We start from the raw sequence: 20152 nt of genomic DNA on the forward strand, positions 1-20152 counted from the left end.
AAGACTCATATCCACAGTGGAAAATGCTGCACACAAACTGCGGGGAGCCTTCATCAATATTTCAGAAAAAACATAACTCAAGTCACAGGCTGCCTTTTTTCTACCCAAAACGCTGTTGGTGGAGAAAACAACGTAATGGACTCGGATGGAGACAAAACTTCTCCCGGAGAGGGAATGACTGGAGCTGACACACAGGCGTAAGATCTGACTGGCAAAGTGGCATTACTGGTGATTTGATGCTCCGAGTGATCTAGGTGAGGATCTATTGCAGATAAATGACATCACAGGAGACAGATTTAGGACACATGATGAGGTATAACTCTTATCCCAAATAGCACCCCGTTTCCTCACATTGAGCTCTGTTCAAAAGTAGTGCACTATGGGCCTTAAGCCAAAAGTAGTGCACTTCATAGGGAGCCGTTTGTGCTGTTGACATCATTGTTCCTCCCATAATTGGTGATAAAATGTAATCATATTCAGTTAGATAACAAAACCAGGTGATGTCAGGGTCATCTTTCCATTATTTTGGTTTCATTTCTTCCCATCACACAACACTGTCATTTTGTAGCACCCATTCTGTTTAATTGATTTCACTAATATATTACATGCATTTCACTTGACATTAAAACTTGAGCACAGCCAGCCTGGTCTCATAGACTAGACATAACATAGTACATCTAAATCCGCCACCCTCATATTAGTAGATGTTACGTTTGATATGGTTACAGAAGGTTACTTAAGGCAACAATGAAAGTAGAGTGGTTGGATGGGTGAATAACGTGAACATCTAGCAACCCAAAGAATTAATGAATGAGTGTTTGAAACTAATCACGGACAATTTTAGCAACTACTTGTGAATTTTTAAAGATATTCCTTTCACCCCTAAATCTACCCAACATTAGCCACAATAAATTAGAGTTCTTAACATATCGTATGTTTTGCAAATTTGTAACATATTATACAAATTCCAATTTATAACATACCATGCGAAACATCCACAAATTAATATATACCATAAGAAACATAGCATAACGTAGTAGTTGAGTCGCCCAGATTTACATGCATTATGTTACGTCTACCTCGGGGACCATGTTAGCCGATTGACCAGGCTAAACCTGTCCATGATAAAAAACACAAAACATTTGAAGTATTTATACATTTATCCATTCAATTACTGCGTTGGTGACACAAAGAGCAGAATATATAATAAACAAAATAACCCCTTCATCCCTCAATCCATATTCTCTCCGCCTCCCTTTCTCCTCCCTTCCTCCGCCTCGCTGCTCACATGTATGCAATGGCAGCAATGGAGGTCAGTATTGACAGAGCGATGACCACGTAGCCAGAGCGATACACCTCAGGAAGCGTAAATCCCTTACCACTGTCCCAGAACTTAGACAAAAAGAGAGAGAGAGAGAGACACAGCGAGAGAGAGAGACACAGCGAGAGAGAGAGAGACACAGCGAGAGAGAGAGACACAGCGAGAGAGAGAGACACAGCGAGAGAGAGAGAGACACAGCGAGAGAGAGAGAGACACAGCGAGAGAGAGAGAGACACAGCGAGAGAGAGAGACACAGCGAGAGAGAGAGACACAGCGAGAGAGAAGACACAGCGAGAGAGAGAGACACAGCGAGAGAGAGAGACACAGCGAGAGAGAGAGACACAGCGAGAGAGAGAGACACAGCGAGAGAGAGAGACACAGCGAGAGAGAGAGACACAGCGAGAGAGAGAGAGACAGCGAGAGAGAGAGAGACACAGCGAGAGAGAGAGAGACACAGCGAGAGAGAGACACAGCGAGAGAGAGAGACACAGCGAGAGAGAGAGACACAGCGAGAGAGAGAGACACAGCGAGAGAGAGAGACACAGCGAGAGAGAGAGACACAGCGAGAGAGAGACACAGCGAGAGAGACACAGAAGAGACACAGCAGAGACACAGCAGAGACACAGCAGAGACACAGCAGAGACACAGGAGAGACACAGGAGAGACACAGGAGAGACACAGGAGAGACACAGGAGAGACACAGGAGAGACACAGGAGAGACACAGGAGAGACACAGGAGAGACACAGGAGAGACACAGGAGAGACACAGGAGAGACAGACAAAAAGAACAGTAAAGGACGAGAGAAAGAAAAGGAGGATACATTAAAGGACAGACATCAACCAGGACTAACATAGCACTATATTAGTTTTAAGGCAATGACCTAGTGTTACGCACTGTGGACTTTACTTACCAGATGGCGGATTCCATTCAAGGTGTGGTAGGACAGAGGGAAGGCAATGCCAAACTTAGCTAGACCGAGTAGAGCAGGGCCAATGGACAGGGAGTGGATCAGGTCAAGGTAGTATGGGTAGCTACCTGGCAACACCAACGCTAAGAGAGCAAACGCCGATATACCTGAAAGACAGAGGACAACATTATGTTTTTAGGACTGTGATCTTTTTGGTCTTTTCCATGTGGTCTTTTCCATGCAGCGTAGCCTAGTGGTTAGAGTGTAGAGGTGGCAGGTAGCCTAGTGGTTAAAGCGTAGAGGTGGCAGGGTAGCCTAGTGGTTAGAGTGTAGAGGTGGCAGGGTAGCCTAGTGGTTAGAGCGTAGAGGTGGCAGGTAGCCTAGTGGTTAGAGTGTAGAGGTGGCAGGTAGCCTAGTGGTTAGAGTGTAGAGGTGGCAGGTAGCCTAGTGGTTAGAGTGTAGAGGTGGCAGGTAGCCTAGTGGTTAGAGTGTAGAGGTGGCAGGTAGCCTAGTGGTTAGAGTGTAGAGGTGGCAGGGTAGCTTAGTGGTTAGAGTGTAGAGGTGGCAGGTAGCCTAGTGGTTAGAGTGTAGAGGTGGCAGGTAGCCTAGTGGTTAGAGTGTAGAGGTGGCAGGTAGCCTAGTGGTTAGAGTGTAGAGGTGGCAGGTAGCCTAGTGGTTAGAGTGTAGAGGTGGCAGGTAGCCTAGTGGTTAGAGTGTAGAGGTGGCAGGTAGCCTAGTGGTTAGAGCGCTGGGCCAATAACCGTTGAGCGTTGGACGAGTAACCGGAAGGTTGCAAGATTGAATCCCAAAGCTGACAAGGTACAAAATCTGCCGTTCTGCCCCTGAACATGCAGTTAACCCACTGTTCCTAGGCCATCATTGAAAATAAGAATTTGTTCTTAACTGACTTGTCTAGTTCAATAAAGGTAGATAAAAAAAATATAAAAAAAATTGGAGTAGGGTGAAGTTGCCACTAGACGTTGATCTTGGGGTCAGTTTTTGAATTTCCCCCAATAATGGTTCAGGGAAAGGTTGACCCTGGAGTGTGCTGTAAGAGGGTAGTATGTTAATTATACCTCCACTGAGTCCAACTCCCGTGCCTCTGTGTGTGATGGACATCATCATAGGCACCGACCACCTGCAAGACACAGGGTACCATGACAACACACGACAAGACACAGGGTACCATGACAACACACGACAAGACACAGGGTACCATGACAACACACGGCAAGGCACTCACACAGTATACAAACACAGCATTTGTAGTTCACACTGGATATAAACCCTGTCAATACCTAAAGATAGGTCCCTTGTGTTTTACCTGGTCACGTGACCCAATGGTAATATCTAACACATCCACTGTTAAGAGCAAAATCAATAAAAGGCTCTTTACATAATTAGTAGGGTTGGAACGGTACACGGTACAGGGACCTCGGTTTCTGTCTGAACTGAGTCCGAATGAATACTTACAAAAATAGTGTATATGGAAGACGACAACAACAACCACTAGGCCCAAATGCTACGCCCACACTGTAAACCACTAGGCCCAAAGGCTACGCCCACACTGTAAACCACTAGGCCCAAAGGCTACGCCCACACTGTAAACCACTAGGCCCAAAGGCTACGCCCACATTGTAAACCACTAGGCCCAAAGGCTACGCCCACACTGTAAACCACTAGGCCCAAAGGCTACGCCCACACTGTAAACCACTAGGCCCAAAGGCTATGCCCACACTGTAAACCACTAGGCCCAAAGGCTATGCCCACACTGTAAACCACTAGGCCCACACTGTAATCCACTAGGCCCAAAGGCTACGCCCACACTGTAAACCACTAGGCCAAAAGGCTACGCCCACACTGTAAACCACTAGGCCCAAAGGCTACGCCCACACTGTAAACCACTAGGCCCAAAGGCTACGCCCACACTGTAAACCACTAGGCCCAAAGGCTACGCCCACACTGTAAACCACTAGGCCCAAAGGCTACGCCCACACTGTAAACCACTAGGCCCAAAGGCTACGCCCACACTGTAAACCACGAAGCCCAAAGGCTACGCCCACACTGTAAACCACTAGGCCCAAAGGCTACACCCACACTAATCCACTTGGCCCACACTGTAGTCCACTAGGCCCACACTGTAATCCACTAGGCCCACACTGTAATCCACTAGGCCCAAAGGCTACGCCCACACTGTAAACCACTAGGCCCAAAGGCTACGCCCACACTGTAAACCACAAAGCCCAAAGGCTACGCCCACACTAATCCACTTGGCCCACACTGTAATCCACTAGGCCCACACTGTACTCCACTAGGCCCAAAGGCTACGCCCACACTAAACCACTAGGCCCAAAGGCTACGCCCACACTGTAAACCACTAGGCCCACACTGTAAACCACTAGGCCCAAAGGCTACACCCACACTGTAATCCACAAGCCCAAAGGCTACGCCCACACTGTAAACCACTAGGCCCAAAGGCTACGCCCACACTGCAATCCACTAGGCCCACACTGTAATCCACTAGGCCCACACTGTAATCCACTAGGCCCACACTGTAATCCACTAGGCCCACACTGTAATCCACTAGGCCCACACTGTAATCCACTAGGCCCACACTGTAATCCACTAGGCCCAAAGGCTACACCCACACTGTAAACCACTAGGCCCAAAGGCTACGCCCACACTGTAATCCACAAGCCCAAAGGCTACGCCCACACTGTAATCCACTAGGCCCACACTGTAATCCACTAGGCCCACACTGTAATCCACTAGGCCCACACTGTAATCCACTAGGCCCACACTGTAATCCACTAGGCCCAAAGGCTACGCCCACACTGTAAACCACTAGGCCCAAAGGCTACGCTCACACTGTAATCCACAAGCCCAAAGGCTACGCCCTCACTGTAAACCACTAGGCCCAAAGGCTACGCCCACACTGTAAACCACTAAGCCCAAAGGCTACGCCCACACTAATCCACTCGGCCTAAAGGTTACGCCCACACTAATCCACTAGGCCTAAAGGCTACGCCCACACTAATCCACTAGGCCTAAAGGTTACGCCCACACTAATCCACTAGGCACACACTAATCCACTAGGCCCACACTAATCCACTAGGCCTAAAGGCTACGCCCACACTAATCCACTAGGCCCACACTGTAATCCACTAGGCTTAAAGGCTACGCCTACACTGCATTTTATGCCTTGAGTAAATCTGAGCTGGAAAAAAAAATTGTAGGATATTCCACTAAAATTTACTAATTGGCGCATTTCAAACTATGCTTTTGTGAGGCGCAGCTGGGGAACTAGTTCTGTACGCTAGCACGTGGTGGGGGTCGATAACCCAGAATTCATTGTTGTTTAAAGCGCCCAGTAGAAGTAAAAATGTATTGAACTTAGTAAGGAATCAACTAAATGTATTGAATTAATTTGGTATGTTCCTTTAGCTTTCTGAAAAAGGCAAGGGTGTGGGAATGCCTCTCTCTCTGTGTGTGTCTACCACTTTGTGTAGCCGTTAGCGATGATGCTAATGACAACAGGCTTCTGGTAGATGAAAAGGCTTCTCAATATAAAATATTAAACTACAAAGTAGACGACACATACCTGGCAGAATAATATCATAATAAAAGGGTATCTACACCCAAAAATGCCTTACATTTTTTCACCAGACCTCAGAAATGGTCCCCTGGTGGTTTAAGTGTGATTTTAAGAGATGATTGATTTTGGAGAGTGAAACCAAGGGAAAAAACAGAAACCTGTGTAAAAAAAATAAAAAAATAATTGCCCCTACATTATATAGCTCAAGATCCTGGGGTTAGTTTGAAATCTTAATGAACTACATTAACAGTTGGCATTTTATTTTCCCGCTGTACCGAAACAGAACCTTAAACCCCCCCCCCCCAAAAAAACGCAATTCGTACCGAACCCTGGGTTTGGTGAACAATTACACCCATAATAATGAGTTAATTTTCTTGCGAGGAGCGCCTGAGTGGTTGTTTTGAGGTTTTTAAAAAGGTACTTGCTCCCCTGATCCATAAACAATGTCACAAAGCAATGAATCAAAGCTGTGTGTATTGTCTTCCTATTGGAGTGATCTCTGAAACAGCCTGGAGACTATGGAGAGGACAATCACACTAGCACCCTTTCACAATTTAAATTTGACACAGCCATTGCTGAGGTGCAGTGTGAGAGTTTCTTAATTTATTCATTATTATTATGCACATAGCAAACTTACTGGTAGATTGTGATATGTGGCGACATGGGTCGGTTCAATTTGTTGTTTTTGGCCCAGAACTTGTTCATTTCCTCCTTTGCTGTGGTTCCCATTGGAACAGCACTAAAGAAATAGAGAAATGGTATATTTAGATCACAAGAGAAATGCTAGAGAAAACACACATTCAATTCCAACATAACATGTAATCACATTACAAGAATAACAGAGAAGAGTGGGCAGGCACATACACCAAGGGTTGGAACCGGTTCAGGGAACAGAACCCGAACCAAAGGGGATGTATACTGTTCCAGAACAGAACCCGAACCAAAGGGGATGTATACTGTTCCAGAACAGAACCCGAACCAAAGGTGATGTATACTGTTCCAGAACAGAACCCGAACCAAAGGGGATGTATACTGTTCCAGAACAGAACCCGAACCAAAGGGGATGTATACTGTTCCAGAACAGAACCCGAACCAAAGGGGATGTATACTGTTCCAGAACAGAACCCGAACCAAAGGTGATGTATACTGTTCCAGAACAGAACCCGAACCAAAGGGGATGTATACTGTTCCAGAACAGAACCCGAACCAAAGGTGATGTATACTGTTCCAGAACAGAACCCGAACCAAAGGGGATGTATACTGTTCCAGAACAGAACCCGAACCAAAGGGGATGTATACTGTTCCAGAACAGAACCCGAACCAAAGGTGATGTATACTGTTCCAGAACAGAACCCGAACCAAAGGTGATGTATACTGTTCCAGAACAGAACCCGAACCAAAGGGGATGTATACTGTTCCAGAACAGAACCCGAACCATAGGGGATGTATACTGTTCCAGAACAGAACCCGAACCAAAGGTGATGTATACTGTTCCATGTATACTGTTCCAGAACAGAACCCGAACCATAGGGGGATGTATACTGTTCCAGAACAGAACCCGAACCAAAGGGAATGTATACTGTTCCAGAACAGAACCTTCATTTTAAAAGCATGGGAAACCGTTATTATACAGTCCAGGCATTTTTTCCCAGTCCCATAAAAATCACAATACATTTGCCTATGCAAAGCCCTCCCTCTGTCACTCGGAAACGTATTCCTGCCCCCCCTCCCGCTCTGAAGCCTAGGTTACTGTAGCCTACTGACGATGTGACAAGCGTAATACAGAAATTAGGGAGATATTTAATTAGAGAAGAATAGATTGACTTTTTCCAATGTTAGTTAAGGATACTACAGTGATCACGTTTCACATTGGATTTATTAACTACAAAAAAGGTAAGAACTGTTTTTAAGCAATGGCGAAGAACTAACAAGACACATCTGCATAGCATCCTCCAACTTCGGAAAAATGTTGAGGCATTTTGACACGGTTTACCAGTTCGATAATAATTGGAAGTTGATACAGCTCTTATCGCCCAAAACAAAAGACGCCAAATCTTGCAAAGCCTCAGAAGAGGCAGGGAAAAGCGGCCCCTTCCGAGAGCCCTTCTTCGGCCTCGGAGGATGATTGGAAGTAGCACCAGCATGGTTCAGAAAGGGTATAAGGAAAAGGAGACACTTTATGAACGCCTCATAAAGATGGATTCCCCAAGTCTCCCTCCTTGCTCGCACCCACTGGAAATCGAGAGGACCCATCGCACCCTACGGAGGCAGCTGCCTGGCCCGGTTGCACCCAGGGCATTACATTTCTATGGTACCAGGACACAGTCTGCATCCTCTCAGCTGCCAGAGCAAAGGAAGAGTACAGAGTACGGAGATGACAGAATAATGAGCATTCCGGATCTTTCTCCCACACAACACAAGATGATGGCTTTCTCCACACTAAAGAGGAGTCATATAGTAACCAAAAAAGTGTTTAACAAATCAAAATATATTTTATATTTGAGATTCTTCAAAGTAGCCACCCTTTGCCTTGATGAAAGCTTTACAGATTCTTGGCATTCTCTCAACCAGCTTCATGAGGAATGCTTTTCCAACCATCTTGAAGGAGACCCCACATATTCTGAGCACTTGTCTGCTTTTCCTTCACTCTGCAGTCCAACGTCCAACTCACCCCAAATAGCCCTTACACAGCCTGGAGGTCAAATCAAATGTTATTGGTCACATACACATGGTTAGCAGATGTTAATGCGAGTGTTGCGAAATGCTTGTGGCATTGATTAAAGTGGCTAGTGATACATTTTTACATCAATTTTTCCAATATTAAAGTGACTGGATTTGAGTCAGTATGTTGGCAGCAGCCACTCAATGTTAGTGGTGGCTGTTTAACAGTCTGATGGCCTTGAGATAGAAGCTGTTTTTCCAGTCTCTCGGTCCCAGCTTTGATGCACCTGTACTGACCTTGCCTTCTGGATGATAGCGGGGTGAACAGGCAGTGGCTCGGGCGGTTGTTGTCCTTGATGATCTTTATGGCCTTCCTGTGACATCGAGTGCTGTAGGTGTCCTGGAGGGCAGGTAGTTTGCGCCCGGTGATGCGTTGTGCAGACCTCACTACCCTCTGGAGAGCCTTACGGTTGTGGGCGGAGCAGTTGCCGTACCAGGCCGTGATACAGCCCGACAGGATGCTCTCAATTGTGCATCTGTAATGTTTGTGAGTGCTTTTGGTGATAAGCCAAATTTCTTCAGCCTCCTGAGGTTGAAGAGGCACAGCTGCGCCTTCTTCACAACGCTGTCTGTGTGGGTGGACCAATTCAGTTTGTCCGTGATGTGTACGCCAAAGAACTTAAAACTTACTACCCTCTCCACTACTGTCCCGTCGTCATGGATAGGGGGGTGCTCCCTCTGCTGTTTCCTGAAGTCCACAATCATCTCCTTTGTTTTGTTGACGTTGAGTGTGAGGTTATTTTCCTGACACCACACTCCGAGTGGCCTCACCTCCTCCCTGTAGGCCGTCTCGTCGTTGTTGGTAATCAAGCCTACCACTGTAGTGTCGTCTGCAAACTTGATGATTGAGTTGGAGGCGTGCATGGCAACGCAGTCATGGGTCAACAGGGAGTACAGGAGAGGGCTCAGAACACACCCTTGTGTGTTGTGAGTCATTGTCCTATTGAAAAACTAATTATAGTCCCACTAAGGGCAAACCAGATGGGATGGCAAATTTCTGCAGTGTCACCAGCAAAGCTCCCCCACACCATCTCCGTCATGGTGGGAACCACACATGCAGTGATCATCCATTCACCTACTCTGCATCTCACAAAGGGTAAGCGTAACAAAACATTTCTGCAGCATTGACGGTCCCCAAGAACAGTGGCCTCCATCATTCTTAAATGGAAGAGGTTTGGAACCACCAAGACACTTCCTAAAGCTGGCCGCCCCGCCAAACTGAGTAATCGGGAGAGAAGGGCCTTGGTAAGGGAGGTGACAAGAACCCGGTGATCACTGACAGAGCACCCAGAGTTCAACTGTAGAGATGGGAGAACCTTCCAGAAGGACAACCATCTATGCAGCACTCCACCAATCAGGCCTTTATGGTAGAGTGGTCAGATGGAAGCCACTCTTCAGTAAAAGGCACATGACAGCCCACTTGGAGTTTGCCAAAAGGCACCTAAAGGACTCAGACCATGAGAAACAAGATCCTCTGGTCTGAAGAAACCAAGATTAAACTCTTTGGCCTGAATGCCAAGTGTCAAGTCTGGCGGAAACCTGGCACCATCCCTACAGTGAAGCATGGTGGTGGGAGCATCATGCATTGGGATGTTTTTTCAGCGTCAGGGACTGGGAGACTAGTCAGGATCGAGGCAAAGATGAACGGAGTACAGAGTACAGAGAGATCCTTGATGAAAACCTGCTCCAGAGCGCTCAGGACCACAGACTGGGGTGAAAGTTCACCTTCCATCAGGACAACAACCCTAAGCACACAGCGAAGATGCACTCGTCTTTAAGATAGATGTACCTGCTATGCATAGCATCACCCGAATTAGGTTAATTGTAAATTACACGTATATTGTATAAAAGTCCATTGACTGTTCCCTGTAACATGAAAATGTTTTCAGTCACAAAATAAATGTAGAATTAAAGCGACAAACATCGTCAACAATAACTACCGGACTATTTAGCCCCACTTGAGCATCTAAAAAACAAACAAAAACAGGATGTGTTTACGGTCACCAGCCGCACACTCAAAATGTCAACCAATCGGCATTCACCAAGGCTCCCTTGAAACCAGTGCCGCGCGGTGTCAAAAGTGATAACCACAAACGCACCTATGCAACACAGGAAAAAAAGACAAGCTATAACCTTTAACAGACGATAACTTTCATCCCTCAACAATGAAATGGGGACAATTAGTGAATCATCAACATCATCCTGAGTTCACAACCAAAAAGGTTAAAAGAACACTCCTTTTACTTCCCTGTCCATAACAGTTAGTCTAGAATCGACTTCTCTTATTCCTGCAGGGAAGTTTAACTACTGGGTGTAAGTATTTACCAAGATCTATATCAGATCATTCTGCCCTGCTGGCTTCATTACCAGTCAGTAAAACACAGCCACCCTCAAGGTGGTGGAGGTTTGGCACATATTTACTAAATAATCCCACACATTTGTAAGATTTCTGAACACTCATATCAACATGTCTTTTTAGCACCAATAACAACTCTGCGCACCCCCGCACCCCCCTAGTTTTATGGGAAGCTGTCGCTGCATATCTGAGGGGGCTAATCATTTTGTTTACCTTATACGTAGGACGTACAAGGCTAAAAAGTACATTTGTTGGAGAAAGACATTTCTTGAAAATGAACATAGTTCCTAAATTAGACATTTTAGTCTAATGTTTGTATAGTTGAGTCATCAAAGAGATTGGAATATAACACCCTGACGACCCACAAAGCAGAAAACGTTTTCAGGAGGACAAAACAAAACTACTACGAACATGGAGATAAAGCAGAAAAGTTGCTTGCTCGGCAGATAAGGAGAGAGGAAGCTATTAGAGTTATTGGCTCTATTAAGCTGCCCAATAACACAGTTGTTCAGGGTCCTGAGGAAATGAATCTAGCCTATAGGGAGTTTTATGAAAACATTGTACAAGTCTAAAGTGGATGCCCCTGCCACAATGCATGGGTTTTTGAACAAACTCAATTGACAAGCTTTAACTGATGAGGAGAGAGAGTACTTGGAGAAAGAGATCACATCTGAGGAAATGGGGGAATCCATTTAACACTGCAGGGGGATTTCCTATTGAATTCTATAGACCCTTTTAACACAAACTAATTGAGCCTCTCTGCAATATATTTAACCTTGCCACAGAGACAGAAACGCTCCGAGATGCACTTGAACAAGCACTGATCACAGTTTTGTTAAAACCTGGGAAAGATTCTCTGCTTTGTGGGTCATATAGACCAATATCTTATTGAACACTTCATATAAGATTCTCGCAACAAAAAAAAACATAGCTCTTAACACTAGATAAGGTTCTTCCTGACTTGGTTGATAGGGAACAAACAGGCTTTTTAAGAAACCGATCTTCACCTGATAATATCAGAAGATTATTTAATATTATGTAGAGAATGACCAAGAAACATTAAGAAGCGGAAAAAGCTTTTGACTACATCGAACGGAACAACCTGTTCGAAGTTTTACAGAGGATGAATATTGGACCTCAGTATGTCGGGTCTGTTAATATTACTGTACAAATGTCCGGTAGCTCAGATCTTGATTAATGGAAACGTTTCCTCACAGTTCTCTCTATCACATGGCACAAGACAGGGTTGTCCCGCTAGACCTCTTTTTCTTTGGCTATAGAGCCACTGGCAGAAGCTTTCAGATCTCATCCAATCATAGTGTTCGTATAGGTGGGCGTGAACATCTGGTCTCACTATATGCTGATGACATTCTGCTTTCCCTCACCAAATCAGAAATCTCACTCCGGGCATTAGTTGACATCCTGAAAGAATATGGGACCTTTTCAGGATATTAAATTAAAAATATTTAAGAGTATAATCGTGTCTTTTAACAGGGCAGCTATGCAGAACCAAATTTTAAAACCAGCCATTTTCTTTGGAGACTTCAGAAAATGACATATCAGGGATAGCAAATTCCTTCTGAAATTATTAAGACATATCAACGGAGCTATACTCCACTTCTCAAAAAGGTTTGGAGAATAATTAGATAGATGGCAGGTCAATTGTGTAAAGATGAATATATTACCACAATTCTTGTACCTTTTTCAAAAACCTAACCCTTTCCTATTGCCAATGTTTTTTTCAAACAACTTAACAGGAAGGTCTCTTCATTTCTGTGGAAAGGGATCCCCCCCTAGCATGAAACACACACCGTTATTCAAATCATACTCAGGAGGGCTTACTCTACCCAACTTCCTGTTGTATTACTGGGCATCTCACCTAAAGGCTGTGTTGGTATGGCAAGATAAAACAACAAGTTCACCCTCTTGGCGACAGAGGAAGTGTGTCTTTCCCCAGTTTCATTGGCATCTATACCGTATATTAGCTCCACCTTAAGCTTTGCCAGGTCTCATAAACAACCGTTTAATTAAAAACACTAAATATATTGATTGAAGTCTGTAAACAGAGGGGCATCGATCTATATATGAATAAACACCTTTCTATAAGAACCCCATCTTACCCAAACCCCTGAGACATGGTATTACACGTTCTTGATTCAACAAAGGAATTAAAACATTTGGTCATCTATATAGAGAATGTGAACTACAATACTTTCAACAACTGGCGTTTCATTTTCAGTTTCCTCAAACTCATTTCTTTAAGTACCTACACGTTAGGCATTATGTTGCCACTCAACAGGATGGTAAGGATTCAGTCCATTAGTAAATCTACACCTGATTTTATTTATTTTTTTAAATTTTACCTTTATTTAACCAGGCAAGTCAGTTAAGAACAAATTCTTATTTTCAATGACGGCCTGGGAACAGTGGGTTAACTGCCTGTTCAGGGGCAGAACGACAGATTTGTACCTTGTCAGCTCGGGGGTTTGAACTCGCAACCTTCCGGTTACTAGTCCAACGCTCTAACCACTAGGCTACCTGCAACCACTAGGCTACCTGCCACCTCTACACTCTAACCACTAGGCTACCTGCCACCTCTACACTCTAACCACTAGGCTACCTGCCACCTCTACACTCTAACCACTAGGCTACCTGCCACCTCTACACTCTAACCACTAGGCTACCTGCCACCTCTACACTCTAACCACTAGGCTACCTGCCACCTCTACACTCTAACCACTAGGCTACCTGCCACCTCTACACTCTAACCACTAGGCTACCTGCCACCTCTACACTCTAACCACTAGGCTACCTGCCACCTCTACACTCTAACCACTAGGCTACCTGCCACCTCTACACTCTAACCACTAGGCTAGCCTGCTGCCCCGATAAACTGTGGCTGGAAAGGAAAGAGGTAAAAGTTTCATTTGTTACATGTACTCTGGTCTCCAAGCTCTGTCGCGGAACGATGAAGCGGCATGATGACCGTGGTCTCATTGTTGAGGATGAGAAATTAGTTGAGGTTTTTTTTAGATGCTCAGCATCTTTCATTTAACACAAGGCTCAAGGTTGATGCAATTCAATATTTTACATTAGGGTCTAATTTACACCAGAGATTAAGATTCATTCTAAATATTCAACATGTTTCCCAAGGTGTAAAACGGGGCTGGGCACACTGATGCATATGTTTCTGTCCTGCCCTGAACGAGTCAATTATTGGAAAGACATTATTCCCATCTTATCACAGGTCTCTAATATGACAGTACCACTAGATCCTTCACTCTTCTTGGAGAGGAATCTGTTCAACCAGTTAATATTGGTAGCAAAACCAGATTAGTTTCATCAGCAGTCAATACAGCCAATAAATGCACAGCTTTTATATGGGAAAAGTGACACTCTGTCAAGGAGCTAAAATAACTTCCTATATTCCATCTGAAAAAAATAACATACAATTATAATGTAATAACTGATGTCTGGGGGAACTTTCAGCAGTTCCAGTCGTCACTTTAACTGCCTCATTTTCTTCATGTATCATTTGTTTTTTGCATTGAATAATATATTTTCTAGCATTGGATGTGAAGGTCATTCTGTTTTGTTTTATTGTTGTTAATCATTGAAGCCAATACCGGATGAGGGGAGGTGTTCATGTGTTGGGGAAGGAAGGCTTTGGCACGAAGCGCTCCCATTTATCATGCTATTATTTTATGTAGGTGGAAGGAATAACGGGGAATTATCTGTGTCCTATTTTGTTGATTGTTAAATAGTTTTTTTTTTTTAAGGAAATAAATATATTGTAATAAAAAAATAAAAAAATCTAGTGCTGCTCTACAAGCGTGTTAGCCAGAGAACATTAAACCAACTCGGAAGTTCAAAGATGTTCAAAGTTCCTCTATAGAAGCCACTCCTCTGTCGGTATAACTCTGTGGGCTTAATTCAGATAATGCATGCCATAATGTGCTCAGCTCTTCAAGGCAAGCATCCTCCATCCTCACCCTCAAGATATCAGTTGCATCTCACACCCTACACTGTGACCGTCAGCACACTGTGTGTTTGTCTTTCATTATGATTAAACCATGCCGTTACGGCAAAATACAATTTGCTCTTAACGACTTTCCTAAACAAATTAAAGTGCTTACCCACTCCACACCAAGCTGCTCTATGTGCCCTGATTGGTGTAGTAATTTAATGTAATGTAAATGTATATACACTACCATTCAAAAGTGTGCGGTCACTTAGAAATGTCCTTGTTTTTGAAAGAAAAGCAATTTTTTTGTCCATTAAAATAACATCAAATTGATCAGAAATACAGTGTAGACATTGTTAATGTTGTAAATGACTATTGTAGCTGGAAACGGCTGATTTTTTTTGATTGAATATCCACATAGTTGTACAGAGGCCCATTATCAGCAATCATCACTCGTGTGTTCCAATGGCACGTTGTGTTAGCTAATCCAAGTTTATCATTTTAAAAGGCTAATTGGACATTAGAAAACCATTTTGCAATTATGTTAGCACAGCTGATAACTGTTGTCCTGATTAAAGAAGCAATAAAACTGGTCTTCTTTAGACTAGTTGAGTATCTGGAGCATCAGCATTTGTGGGTTCGATTACAGGCTCAAAATGGCCAGAAACAAATAACTTTCTTCTGAATCTCGTCAGTCTATTCTTGCTGAGAAATGAAGGCTATTCCATGCGAGAAATTGCCAAGAAACTAAAGATCTCGTACAACGCTGTGTACTACTCCCTTCACAGAACAGCTCAAACTGGCTCTAACCATTATTTAAAACCTTGTCAATGTCTTGACTATATTTCGTATTCATTTTACAACTCATTTCATGTATGTTTTCATGGATAACAAGGAGATGTCTAAGTGACTCCAAACTTTTGAACAGTAGAGTATATTTTTAAAAGGAAGGGAAAGGAATGATGTAAAGCAGTATTTCGGGGAGGGTCAGAACTTTATTTTGTTGGTCGGAACAGTGCAACAGAAGGGGGGGAAAAGAATTCTTCTGTTCAGAACGAAACGATTGGAAAATAATTTCAGTTACAACACCTGACACTGAGACACACACACACAAAAAAATCTACTCACTGTCTGTAGAAAACGCCAAACTGAGGGCGGGACAAGCAAGTGCCCTGCCGGGCTAGTGTCCTATGAGAGAGATCAAACAACATACATTTCGTAATGTTAGTAAACACATGGTTTAATAGAAACAACAAAGTCTGTTTCACTAAGCCACTTCCTATTTCCGCAGAGGAGATTAGAGACCACACTTCTAACTCCCAGCTCGATAATGGTGAAACCATGTTGAGCAAAAGCTGAAATAATAATACACAAGCAAATCAGTTCAACATTTTCAAGGATGTTCATGTTCAAACTAGAGCTCTGCTACCCGACTCAGGGCCTGTTTTTCCATCAATAACTAGGGCAGGGCCTGTTTTTCCATCAATAACTAGGGCAGGGCCTGTTTTTCCATCAATAACTAGGGCAGGGCCTGTTTTTCCATCAATAATTAAGGTAGGGCCTGTTTTTCCATCAACTTGGGTAGGGCAGGGCTCTGGTATCACCAAATTGATCACTAATATTAAAAAGCTGAGCCATTGTCCTCATGCTCTGCTACGCAGTACAGTCATATGACTAAGATAAGAGATGGACCTCGGTCAAATATAAGACAGGAAAGATGATTTCACTTAGTCTAAATTAAGAGTGATGAAAAGTTGCTAATAGCTCTCTAATGTCTGGTCATTGAGAAGAGCAGCCCAAGTGCAGTCGTTAGTGTAGGTACTCACAGACCGAGCTGCCATGGACAGAGAAGAGCAGCACATTCCTTTACTAACGGAAGAAGTTAGTCAAGGTTTGAAATAATTACGGTATGTTTTTGTCAAATACTATATTGGTTTGGGCTTAGTCAATTTGCAGTGTACAAATTATTTGTAATTGATTTCCGGGCCCCCAACTAACCCCTGAAGAAAGAAATGGTCCAGCAGCTGAAGGTAGTTGGGTACTCATGCTCTAAAATGTTAACCTTACCACAGGCGACGCGTGTTATGGAAACATAAGGAACGTAGAGGAATTTTTTTTAATGTATTATTACTACAAACATTTATAGGGTCAGGGGTTGCATTGGCTTTCAGAAATACGAATTATAAAAATGTTGACCATCAGATAAAATAAAAATCACCTGCGTATTATATTGAAAGTGTGTTTTTTTTCTCTTCAATAGAGTGAGATGGGGAAAGAACTATAGTTTTTCTAAACACAAAATACAGTTGTGCAACACATTCGGCAGAAAATAGTTTATCACATGACAACAGAAGTGCAACGCTATTTGGCTAGCGGCCACACAAGTAAATTAGCTTCCAACGAAAAAGCAAGGTATTTTTTGCAAAAACAATGCATGGTCATCATATTTCTAATGTTTATCATAGAAAGAATGTAGCCAGTTACATAATTTAATATTGCAACCGGAGAAAAACTACACTGGAGGAAAGTACGGAAAGTACCGGAGAAAAGTAGCTTAATCAAAGTGGAAGAGGTGAAGCGAGAGGCATAACTTGGCCCAAAACCTGTCTTCTCCAGCAGGTGTCATTTACATTAAAATAATTTGTTCAGAGAGCGAGGTTTTGTATGGTGGTCAATAAGAGTGTGTCGAATTTGGTTAACAAAAAATGTAAAGCTTATTTGATCTCGTATACATTTTCGTAATGATTAGATTAGGCAACTGAGAAAATACACTTTATATCGGAGTTGTACCTGTGAGTCACACAAGTATATCTGCTCTCTCATTGGCCAGAATGGTCCCACCTGATCTTGCCTCCTCCCTACTGCCTTCCATTTTTTAAAGACATTTATTTTAGGTTCCGGAGGGGCCACTTCAGTATCCAGTCAATATAAAGGCTAATCTGTTGCTACACATCAGTCGGAGCGCTGTCTGTCAAGAGCAAAGATATTTCATCTGACTTCAAAAGTGCAAATGAAGCACAAAATTAGTACTTTTACATTCATGATTTGGAACGACTGACTGAAGCCGAGCAGAATTTACAATTAGAATAATTTTAGATGTAACGTTACGTGTACAAAACGCAGCAAGATAGTAAACGTAGAAAAGCTTTCATTTTCTGCTTGAAAAATGCTCAATTCTGCATTAACGCACCCCCAGAGGGTGAGGGTTATTGTCTACACAGCCATATTTCCATGTTACAGCGATTGTTTACAGGAAACAGGCGGAAGAGAGAGGCTTATCCGTGATAATTAGCTACGAGTTCCCAAACACCTGTGTAGAAATGGAAGACTGACACCACAAACGTGTTGTCACTGAAAAATACTATCGGCTGCAACTGGAGTATGTTTTGGCTGCCAGACCCAATTCAGCTCTAAACAGAACATCTACGGTTCTTGGAATAGAAAGAGTAACGTTAGGCTCAATTTAAAAAAAAAAAAAATTGTATTATTATTTCTCACTAATTTGAAAGATTAGGTCCTTATGCTTCCAAAACCGCAAGTGACATGTATTAATGTTCAGATTGAGCATCAGGTCTCTTCACTAAACTCACATTTACAGAAGTTCGGACACACCTACTCATTCAAGGGTTTTTCTTTATTTGGACTTTTCTACATTGTAGAATAATAGTGAAAACATCAAAACTACAAAATATTACTTTTAATAAATGTTAGATTCTTCAAAGTAGCCACCCTTTGCCTTGACAGCTTTGCACACTCCTGGCATTCTCTCAACCAGCTTCACCTGGAATGCTTTTCCAACAGTCTTGAAGGAGTTCCCACATATGCTGAGCACTTGTTGGCTGCTTTTCTTTCACTCTGCAGTCAAACTCATCCCTTAAAGTAATGATGGACTGTCATTAACTTTTTTTTATTAACTTTTAACAAGGCACATCTGTTAACTGAAATGCATTCCAGGTGACTACCTCATGTAGCTGGTTGAGAGAATGCCAAGAGTGTGCAAAGCTGTCATCAAGGCAAAGGGTGGCTACTTTGAAAAATGTAAAATATAAAATATATTTAGATTTGTTCAACACTTTACTACATGATTCCATATGTATTACTTCACAGATTTGGATGTCCACTATTATTCTACAATGTAGAAAAAAGTAAAAAATAAAGAAAAACCCTTGAATGAGTAGGCGTGTCCAAACTCTTGACTGGTACTGTACGTGTAGTGTAATTGAACCGAGTTTCATTATCAAGGGCTTTGCTCCTAACACCTGTGTGTAACTTTAGAATGTGATATAAAAGTAAAGGGCTTTGTTCAAGAACCGTATCACAATTGTGATTTAATTGACGTTTAGATCGGGTATTTGGCTGTGGGAGCGTCTAACGCTACCTCTAAAAATAACATACAATGTCCTTGGACATTAAGGGACTAAAGATAGGCTCCTTAAGAGTAACTTACATATTGTGTTAGCTAGCTAGGATACCACATAAATAATCTAGCTAACTCGTTATATACATGAAACTTGGAAGCATTACTTCCATAGGAATGTAAAGCTCATTGTAGCGTTCATAACTATCAAAATAACTTGGTGTAAATCTAAAATGTGTTGTCACAGGAGGAGCTAGCTAACTAAGCATGCTAACGTTAGCATGTGTAGCAAGCAACGATGTTATGACGATAGTAGAGTGAAGCAAGCTCTCTGGCTAAATAAATCTATTTGAACACCACTCTAAGACAAATTAATAAGTATTACACATGTCAAACGAAATATAAACATCAATAAACTGTCTCAATGTTAGATAAATCACAGGTAACTACTGACCTTAGAAGCAACGCCATTGTTTCTTTAACAGTTGAAACAGGATATGGCGTAACGGATGTTATTATATTTTTCCTGACGGTCCGATTAGTGCTAGACGGGATGCTTGGGACAGCCATACCCAAGCCTGACGACCTAACCATGACCTTGACCCTGACCCCTAACATTAACCTTGACCAATACCCATTTAAAATGTAAATTTCAATCGGGGGTATGTACGTCCCAAGGATCCCGAATATCAAATAACCTGACGGTCCCCGTGAGAAGTTCAGAATGGAAGGTCAAAAGGCCCAAGGAAAAATTGATAAACACCAAAGAACAACAAAGGGTTTATCTCATGGGAACAAATTTTGGGCTGAGTAAATCCTCTCTCTTCTCATTTTCCTCTCTGTCTACACTAAAACTGAGTTTAGGCTATTTGAAATGCTTTTGTCAAAACTTGTTGAGATTTCCCTGAACCTTGCAGCTGTTAGAAGGAT

At 42.9% G+C, this 20152-nt stretch overlaps 1 protein-coding gene across 2 annotated transcripts; it reads right to left on the minus strand.

The window, feature by feature from the left end:
• Window positions 1-557: 557 nt before the first annotated feature.
• On the minus strand, window positions 558-19724 carry sdhc (succinate dehydrogenase complex, subunit C, integral membrane protein). Of its 2 annotated transcripts, XM_064930508.1 has the most exons (6): window positions 19677-19724; window positions 15994-16053; window positions 6462-6563; window positions 3306-3367; window positions 2233-2396; window positions 558-1392 (listed from the first exon to the last, which is right to left on the minus strand). In XM_064930508.1, the coding sequence occupies exons 1-6, from the start codon at window positions 19691-19693 to the stop codon at window positions 1285-1287; spliced, it is 513 nt and encodes a 170-aa protein (XP_064786580.1). In that variant the 5' UTR covers window positions 19694-19724; the 3' UTR covers window positions 558-1284. The 2 variants fall into 2 exon arrangements, with proteins under 2 accessions (XP_064786580.1, XP_064786589.1); XM_064930517.1 differs by lacking the exon at window positions 15994-16053 and having other exon boundaries at window positions 19677-19721.
• Between the last annotated feature and the right edge of the window lie 428 nt (window positions 19725-20152).

This window comes from Oncorhynchus masou, chromosome 3, assembly GCF_036934945.1.
Source record: "Oncorhynchus masou masou isolate Uvic2021 chromosome 3, UVic_Omas_1.1, whole genome shotgun sequence".
Lineage (NCBI taxonomy): Eukaryota > Metazoa > Chordata > Actinopteri > Salmoniformes > Salmonidae > Oncorhynchus > Oncorhynchus masou.

What these genes read in the sequence shown, in the direction of transcription:
- sdhc (XM_064930508.1), bottom strand. An exon ending in CCACATATCACAATCTACCA is followed by an intron (nt 3,368 to 6,461) that starts GTAAGTTTGCTA and finishes TGTGTCTTGCAG; the next exon opens with GTGGTCGGTGCCTATGATGA. An exon ending in TGAATGGAATCCGCCATCTG is followed by an intron (nt 1,393 to 2,232) that starts GTAAGTAAAGTC and finishes TTTTTGTCTAAG; the next exon opens with TTCTGGGACAGTGGTAAGGG.